The sequence below is a fragment of the Glycine max genome, chromosome 14 (assembly GCF_000004515.6).
Source record: "Glycine max cultivar Williams 82 chromosome 14, Glycine_max_v4.0, whole genome shotgun sequence".
Lineage (NCBI taxonomy): Eukaryota > Viridiplantae > Streptophyta > Magnoliopsida > Fabales > Fabaceae > Glycine > Glycine max.
This window is the reverse complement of record NC_038250.2, coordinates 19132495-19142742: the sequence shown is the minus strand read 5'-3', so window position 1 is coordinate 19142742 and position 10248 is coordinate 19132495. Positions and strand designations below refer to the sequence as shown.

At 31.0% G+C, this 10248-nt stretch overlaps 1 protein-coding gene across 1 annotated transcript; it reads right to left on the bottom strand.

Annotated features, from left to right (window-relative positions):
• Positions 1-2729: 2729 nt before the first annotated feature.
• On the bottom strand, positions 2730-9967 carry LOC106795832 (uncharacterized). Its single transcript, XM_026125506.2, has 7 exons — positions 9899-9967; positions 9358-9500; positions 5668-5752; positions 4678-4815; positions 3735-3890; positions 3238-3339; positions 2730-2774 (listed from the first exon to the last, which is right to left on the bottom strand). The coding sequence occupies exons 1-7, from the start codon at positions 9965-9967 to the stop codon at positions 2730-2732; spliced, it is 738 nt and encodes a 245-aa protein (XP_025981291.2).
• Positions 9968-10248: the final 281 nt, after the last annotated feature.

Sequence of the window (10248 nt, the reverse complement as noted above, 5' to 3'; positions counted from 1 at the left end):
TGATAATTATATATTAAAAAGTCACATGCTATTTATTATACAATTTTGGTAATTAAATACTTTGATATTCAAAAATAAATTAATTAACTGTTATATAAATAATTAAACACACACACACATATATATATATATATATATATATATATATATATATATATATATATATATATTAAAATATCAATTAACTAATACTAAAATACTTAGATAATGAAATATATCTTTGATTATTATTTCTCATAAAGCATATTTAAAGTAGTAAAAATAAAATAATAAAATGAGCATATGAAAAAAATACATCTTTATTTATAAATTTCATTAAAGTATTCTATCACTATTGTTAAGAAAAAATAACTCATACAAAATTTTAAATATTAATAAATGTTTTTTAAGATAACATCTATAACAATTATATTTAAAAAATAATTTTATTTATGTTTATATTTCAAACAAGATACAAATATTATAAATATATAGTATAAACAAACCCGTGCATTGCATAAATATAAAATCTAGTTACTATTTAAAAAAAAACACTTTTTTTTTAATATCAAACAAACTGGTGTCCTTTATCAGATAAATACTTTAGTGAGTAATATATATAATATTCAGTCCTTACTTTTTTTAAAAGGGTCAAAATATTCTCCTAATCTATGTAAAAATATGTTGTTTATTTTTATGTCTATTTATTTTTAATTGAAGTCTTCGTTTACTTTTCATTATGTTCGATTTTTTAATTGTTAATAAAAAAATGCTAGATTCTTTTTCATTATGTTCGATTTTTTAATTGTTAATAAAAAAAATGCTAGATTCTTTAATTGAAAATCTGTTTACTCAATTATTAATTAAATATTAAATACACCAATTTAAATTTCTATAAACCAGTTAACATAAACCCTTTAATGCATTAGTCCCTTTTTCATGTAAAATTAATTTAAAACCCTTCAATATCACCCTAAAAACTTAAGTAATTATTGGACGATTTTCTTATTCCATTAGGATGTTTCATTTTTAAACTGCGTAGTCTAACATTTTTTTTATAATTTATTTAAAACAAAATAAAATGAATGTGTTATGATATTTTGCTTATTAAAAACCATTAAAAAAATATAAATAAACATAAAAACCACAATTGCTATGTATAAATTTTATTTTAATCAATTGACGGATACTGATATACATATCAATCTATAAAAGAAAATTAAAATTTATTTGGATAGAAGAAAATTATGAATAACTTATTTAAGTGAGAAGATAATAAAAAAAACAAATAATTATTTTCTTAGAAATTAATTTTAGGCAATAATTTTACTTATGAGAAAATAATAGTGATTATGTTGATTTAATTTTATTTTTGTTATATATATTAATTATGTAAAAAAAATTTGAATTTGAATTGGTTAAAAATATTTAATTTTTGCAAACTCTCAGTCTCACCATTAAAACATTTAAATTATGTTTATGGACATTTCTATATAGTTTTTAAAAGCATCTCCTCACTTAGCATCATGGTATAACTCATTGGAAGATTATTTAACAATTATCACATTCCTAACACTCTATTTATAAAGTAAATTAAGATTAACTCAAAATTGTAATTCTAGATTCTTTTATTGACTCACAATTGATTCGTTGTTCACATATCCAAATGTGCTCACATGTTACTGCAAATGAAAAGATGAAAGAATGAAAAGATGAAAGATTTCACAGGAGTTTTTTTTCCTTTTTGCTTAAATTTTGTCTATATTTCTTTTTATTTAACTATTGAAAATAAATTTCGTTTTTTTACCAACAACTTATGGATTTATCATAACATAATCATTATAAAGAATCAAACTACAAATCTATAATATTATGTCGACCTTGTGCATTGAGTCACTTAAATATTTATTTGTATAAGTATGTTATACACTACTACAAATAAAACTTTTTAAGTTGGTTCTACAGGCCATTTTACGATGGTTTTGAACCATCATAGCACGAAGTGTCGTAAAATGTGTCAATCTCTATAACAATGATTTTGAAACCGTCTTTAAAGATTGATGTTTCTAAGACGGTTCTAGGAATAATCGTCTTAAAATATATTGTTTATTTAAACTGGTTATTAATTATTAACTATTATAATAAGTCAACTTTCTACGACGGTTATTTTTAAAAGCGTCTTAGAAAGTGAGACATATTAAGACAGTTTTTCCTATAACCGTCTTAGTATGTCTTACTTATTAAGACGGTTTATATTGTAACAGTATTAATATGTTCTTTGTTTTAAGGGCTTTCTAAGTCGGTTTTTGTTAAAACCATCTTAGAAAGTGAGACATACTAAGACGGTTTAAGTTGAAACAGTCTTAGTATGTCCTTTGTTTGTAACACATTCTAAGGCGGTTATTCATAAAATCGTCTTAGAAAGTGAGACATACTAAGACGGTTTTCCAACAACCGTCTTAGAATAATTTATTTATTTTTTCATTTTTTTGGTGCGACTCTAGTTTTTTAGGTGGTGTTTTAATTATTCTATACATTGATTTGAAGCAAAAGAATTTACATCATTTTGAAGAATTGTAAAATCGTTTAATCACATAATAAAAGAATTTACATAATTAATGATAGTATACAATTTTGCAAGAATTTAAAATTACTATGGAATATCTAACATTGCTAACTTCAGTTGTAAGTTGTCCACAAATTACAAACTTTGACAACACAACTTTCATAAAGCAGTGTTGAAACCTCTCTCACCATGTAATGAGTCCATAATTAAGGGCAGATGCAATAAATCCCTGAACAAACAAGGACATTAATTAAAAGTTGATATAAGGATCACTGAGTGTTTATCAGATAAAAATAAAATAAAGATCACTTAGTTCTAAAATGCTAGAACAAACAATTTTATATTCTTCTCAACACCAACAAGAAAATATTAGTTACATAAAATGTTTAAAAATCAAAATACATTTAAAAAAATTGTGAGCATAACTACATGATACTTTGACAGATTTCACTGAATGGTAACAGAAATTCATCAATCAAATTATTTTCATAAAAACATTCACCTCTCACACTTCATTTGCAAGTAGTTCATTACACAAGTATATGCAATTCATTTGCATAAATACATGATACTTTGACTAGCAAATAAAATTAGGTACTAGATAATGTCAATAGAAAGGTGAGTCCCTATCCTAGTCAACATGCATAATCAGTGAATGTCTAAACCCAGGAAAAACACAGAGAAAGAAAGACCTTTTCCTGATTTTGTGGCTTTAATAAAATAGGCTCAGGAAGAACTACATTGTCTATATCCTGAATGTATGGCTTCACCTTTGCCTCCAACATCTCATTCAACTGTAGGTGAAATCAAGCATTAGTCACTTGCACAAAAGATTGATGGACAATGACATTTCAAAGCGTGCACGGAAGAATAATATAATATTTGACAAATAGAATATATATTAAAAGGCATGTGATAATTCTGAATGCAATTTGCAGTTTTGAGTACAACTCAGTAAACCACAGATAGCTTTCCATCCTGAATTTTGAAGCAAGAACCAAGAATACCAAGAACATTGTGAACTAACAAAGCATAGGGTATGATCTAGAGACAATTTGCAAATGTTGTTTAACATAATTTCATTACATGAAATGCCTGATTAGGACATATGTCGGTTCTGATCAGTTGATCCTTTCACCATGAACAAACAAAGTGGCAAACAGGAGATGGAAAGACAAAAACCACCAACCTTGTCCTGACGCCATTTAGTTTCCCACTGTGCATCCAAGATCTTATCAGAGATTTCTCTTTGGGCATTAAGAAGAGCAATCATTTCATAGAACTTATCTGGATCTTTGAGATCCTCCTCACTCCAAGATGATGCATTCAATGGAAGGTCAAGCTCCTCCCAATTTTTTTGCAGTTAGTTAAGTCTTATCATGTTTGGTATAAACTATATTTGTTTCTATATTATGTTACCCATTATCATGTCAGCTGTTTAAACTACCTGGTTGTTTTTGAGATACTTTTGCCATTTCAATTCTCACCGTTTGTTTTTAATTCAAATTATTGGGCACCAAAATGAATCATCAATTAATTTGAACAAAATGGATTCAACCTTCATTTTTCTATAAAGTTGTCATGAACTGACAATCCCCAAAACTTAAGCTATAAGCTGAAGACATGTGAATGAGTTTTTATTTATACTACATCTCTAATATGCTCCCTCATGCAAGAACCCTTTGGGCTTTATGTGTGGATAATGCACAAACCGGTCTACCTTTTATGTTAAAACTGAGAACATTGCTCAATAGGAGCCATGGTCTAATCACAGAATGCACTTCACAAGGGTCATCCTTGTACAGTGTTCACATGAAGCTTAAAAAAAATATTAAACCAAGTTAGACTATCCCAGGTTCGTCACCAACGTTTGACCCATTCACTGCAAAAGCCATAAAGAGGTTTGTAGTTTTTTCAGTTATACCGACCATGCCAATCAAGTCCATACAACTGATTATATATGCCCATTATAGCTAGTGGAAGAGAAAGAATTCAGCAAGTGCAATCATCAAAAGCACATTATAAATTGAAAGAAAATTGTGCACATTATTTAAGCATAGACAAATCTGGACTATCATAATAACTAAAAAGGAATAACTAGCAAGCATAACATGAAGATAGTGAATACGTACACCGCAATTTGGCGGTCTTGGTGGAGGATCAATCTTCATAACCTCGGTCTCCAGAGCCTTCTTAGCCTTATAGTAAGGGACATTTTTCACTATGACAGGATCATCCCTTGCACGGGCAGGATCAATAGATATCAAGGCCTGTGATAACCGAAAAATCTAAAATAAAACTGCAAAATCTACTCCAGAGGAAACTATATAAAAATTAAGATGTCATAGTTTCAACCACACAAATAACACTATATCAAGCATCCAAGTAATAAAAAAACTACCAAAAATTATCAAAAAAATAGTACAAGAATAAACAATTTTCAATTTATTTTAGCAACTTGATGAATCCCCTGCATACCTAAATTCTACACTGCTTGTGTCTTCCATAGCAAAGTATGAATAGTTGTAAGTTAAGTTTTCAGAAAGGCAGTGAAAAGAACTATATTCCCAACAATTTTACATAAAATTTAAAAAAAGGCGAGAGATGCCATTATGAGATTTGTTCATTATCCTCATATTATAAACATGTAATTCTTTCCATCTATTCTACTCCGATTGTTGATTTAAATAAAAAAAAAGCCAAAAGCATAGGAGCATATTTCTTATGCTCTATATCTATTCGGAGAATTTTGTGGCATCAGTGCCTAGTTGGAAGTATCAATAATTGTTCGATAGTTTTTAAAAAAATCACAATAATGCAATCTAATGATGAACAAAATCACAACAGCAAGGTTGTTGCCTTGTGTTGTGACTTCAATGGTCTTACATTATAATTATACTAGACATAGAAACATTCTCAACAATCACATTCACAGGGATATAAGGTACATACATGAGCCCACACTGGTAGTGTAGGAGCCATTGGGCTATCTATTAGTATTGGGTGTGGTCATATTTAAAGAAAGATTCAAGGCAGCTTAAGATTAAGATTATACACTGAACTGAAGAACTAGCATATAAGCTTCACTTATCTAAAGAGAAAAATCATAATGTCAAACTTACCAATAGCGTACAAGTTAATCCAACAGCAAAGCATATGACAAAACCATATAGTCTCTGGTCACAGATAGAGAGCATATTAGTTAAACTGTGAAAGACAATTTACAAATAGAAATCTGTTATATGAATCAGATGAACATTTCAATATGACAATAGCTTGGGTAAATAAGAAAATATGAGAAGATTGATGCATAGTTTAGAAAAAAAAATATAGGATAAAAGAGAGATATGTAGGGACTACAACCTAATGGCTTAATCATAGCAGTTAATCAGGTCTCAAAAATATGAAGTAAAACTGATACTTCAGGCCTTTTCTATATTCCCCAAGTCATAACCAACCAACCCCCAATAATAACAGGTAAAGTGAATGAAACAAATAAGAGAGAGAAACCCGACATCATTATGCTACTCAAAGCCCTATGTTTGCTTTAGTTCAATTCTGTAAATTCCTAAAACCAATCTAACACCAACATGTACTTGAGTAGTTCTGGGTCCTCCAAACAACAAAGATATCACCATCCAAAACCATTTGTTTGAAACAGAAGGTATCATTATATATTTGAAATTGCATAGTTAGTGTATTGAGACTTTATTCAAAGGAGCCTCAAAACATGACATCTCTATAGACTACACATCTCCACCCATTAACCAAGTAACATCTTACAGTCCAAATGAACCCAAAAGTTATACAATGTCATGATACGCCTTACTCATCTGAATTCAGTTCAATAAGACAGTCCATAAATATCGGAGCCAAATGAAATGTACTCTAGTCATCCAGTTAATTTCATCTTCCAATAACTATTTCCTTTATTTCACCTTTTTATGAATGATTTGGTGAAGATATTTAATTATTCACTGCAATCCATCAGTGAAACATTCTCATTTATCACCTAAAACCAATATAAGTTATTTCCAGCAATACACAGAAATCTACAATGATAGTTTCTACAAGAAAATATTATCACTATATTTTCTCTTGATTTGACTTCTCAATCGTACATCATCTGTGGATTGAAACATCATAAAAACTTCAAATGTTCTTAAATAGCAACTTTAGCGCACTAGAGCTATAGCATTGCAGAATTTCTTAGATCCACAATTGTGACTCCGTCTGCTATTGTGCCCACTATGGGTGTTTTGATTGCGGCATGTATCCTGCATCCTATTGTCCTCTCCTGCAAGTCTCAAGCCAACTGAACTTTTGAGTAAGCAACTTAATATTATGCCAATTTTTATGCATTTTATTTGCATACAACTTAAATTTTTGTGTTTAATTGATATATATATATATATATATATATATATATATATATATATATATATATATATATATATATATATATATATAACATATCATATATTTCAACAGCTATGCGACTTCTGCTATTTTCCCACAGCGCTATCTGCTATATGATATAGTAGATTATTGGCTTCAATATTTTAAATCCCGAATAGTGGCACATAGTGGAATGCCTCAAAAACACTATAGTGGGATAGCAAATAGTAGTAGATAGCAGAATAGTTTGTTTAATGCATACTAAATGCATATAAATTCTCAAAATTGATGACATTCATAATTAACAACTAAAAAGTCATAAGTGTCTTAAACAAAACATACAAGTGAATTCTTAAAGAAAGGAATTTTAAGTTATATTTCACTATAATTATAACATGTATGATTTGTACAAATTCGTGAAAATAAATTTAATATCTTTTATCATGTCTGTTTCACAGACGAGACAGGGTACAATATACAAAATACAGCTTTTGAAACTTAAAAGAGTAAGGGTGTTCTCAGTTCACGTAACCCATGAACCTGAACCAATTAAATCCAAACAACCAAACAAACTGGTTCAGATTCAAGAGTTGTTTGGGGTCGAACCCAACCTGACTTGTACAAATCCAATGACTTTTTGATTGGGTAATGTTTTTTTTTAAAAAAACTAGCAAACTAGATGATAAAACCCATTAATGTGCTTCTTTGTAATTAATATATATATATATATATATATATATATATATATATATATATTATTAGTATTCACAATTGTTTAGAAAATCTAAAGCAATATTTAAGTTTTAAGCAGTCACTTTAGTCCCTGAAAATAAAATGTAACCAGATGATAAAACCCATTAATTCTTTTACTTCTCAATCAAGCCTACTCTGTTCTTACCCTCTTCCATATTCAAACACCAACACCAACACCTTTTCCAATCAATCGGATACCTCTTCTTCCTCTTGTGCAGCCCCTACTCGTTCGTCTCCTCTCAGAGAAGCCCTTCCTCTCATAAACAACATAATATAGAAGAAAAATGAACCCTCAAACAGTGGTGAAGAAGTTCAAGAGGAACGACAAAAGAAAAGGGACATACAACAAAACATTGTATTATTATTAACTAATAGTATTAATATGTTAATATAAAACCATAAACATGTGGTTCAAAATAAGAACACGCGGTACCTTTAAATCCCAAATGACTAAGGGTTTGGTTGGCAGATGTTGAAGCCGCAATCAAGTTGCCCTTCGTCCGTGTGTTGCTAATCGAGAAAGGCAAAATAAAAACTCCTACCTACCAGTGAAACAAAAACCGTGTTTTGACAATGCCATTCATTACACATTTTCAAGCAAGCAACACTAGGGCATGGGTACTTACCAGCTCGTATGATACGACCGCGGCACGACATACCTTGAACAAGGCTTAGTGATGGGTCACAAACTTCTCTTCGACAGGGCTTAGTGATGATGGGTCACAAACTTCTCTTTCAACACTTGGTGAAGACCAAAGGGGATGCTGGTGAAGACCAAAGGGGACGCTGGGTCAAGAGTGGAAAGGGATGGCTGTAAAATCCCTAATTTGAGGGAAATAAAACAAAGGCGGTTTTGGTCCAAACCCGTCGTTGAATTTTTTTCTATATTTACAAAAATGCCACCCAACGACTTACTAAGACAGTTATTTATAACCGCCTTAAAATTTACGTTGTAAAAAATTATTCTCAACTTTGATAATTACAAGTTTGCCACCGCGCCACTATCTAAGGCGGTTCTGGATAACCGACTTAGATACTACGTCATAAAAAAACATTATTCTAGTAGTGATAAAATTGTCACATTTTCTATTAGTGCCTTTGAATTTTCTGGATGATAAAAAAATGTATTTGAATATACTGATATTATAGTTACTTTTACCGTTAATGTTCTCATAAAATACGATTACTTTTTATGTGAAATTTAATTAATAAATTCTTTAGAATTCTTCTTTTATAACCTTTTTGAATGATAAAAGGAGTGTATTTTACTATTTGAGCAACACTCAAACCATACTTTGCAGCGAAGTCTGTAGCACTATTTGATTCTTTAAGAGTGTGTTTAAACACCACCACCATATAAGATACTTGGATGCCTCTTTAATGCCACGAGCAATATGAAAACATCTATGATTTGACCTATAAGTTCTTGCCAGTAGATTAAAAGCTTCTAGGAGCTAGTGTGGATGTCCACATTGAGCAACCCTATTTCCTTCACTAAACGCACTCCATGGAGGATGGCCCACATTTCTGCTTCAATGATTGAAACACCACCCATGTTACAAGCAAATCACTTGTAGAGTTCCTGATAAGATCTCCACAAGACGTCAAACTCGAGGAACGATCCCAAGCCCCATCACAATTCACCGTCACCTTATGCATACCCAACACTAGGCATCCATCTCATGGTCTGGATCCACGAGGTTGAGAAATAAAACAGAGGCATACAATCATGGATATTAGAAACAACCTTGTACCTATTCTTCAATTTCTTCAACTGCAACAAAACTTTCTCCTTAGTCCAAGCCTGGTTACGAAACACATAAGCATTCCTATGAGCCACAATATGTCTAGCATCAAACCAATTAACTTAAGAAGCCAATCTTTAGGAATTGGTCCACCTCCTCTAAGATTATCATACACCCACAAGAAAAAAGACATTAGTGGAAACCGGGGTGATACATCTCCAAATGGCTTCAGCATGGCAATAATCCCTCATGTAATGAATCGCAGTATGTATGTTCAACATTAGTGGCAAGAGCGCCCTTAGCAAAGCTTCCAAAGGTGCCCTCGAATTCTCTTAGCACCTTTCCGGTGCCATATCACTCTAAAGGGAGGAATATTTGGAAAATTCTCATCCTTAGAAATGGCCGAGTACATGTGTTTAACGCTTCAAATGTCATTCGAGGCTCTTTTCAACATCACCTTTTGATCATTAATCATGTGAGAAGGAGGAACAAAACCTATAATAGCCTTCACAACCTCCTTCGACATGCTTTGAGAAATATAATGAGTATCCTAGCCTTCCACAACATCAAACACATCTACAGTCTTCTTCTTTCAATCATCGTGAGTGAGTTCACGAGTAGCCCACCTATCCAACTGGCCATACGGGGTCAAACAGTTCCCATACCAAAAATTGAAAGGAACACTTGGATCATGGACGCAATCCGCATTCTCAATAAAGGAATCCCAAACAACCTTAATCCCTGACCAGAGATTCGATCCAGCTTTCTCCTTGTTAACAACATATACACTCATCACCACAACCATAT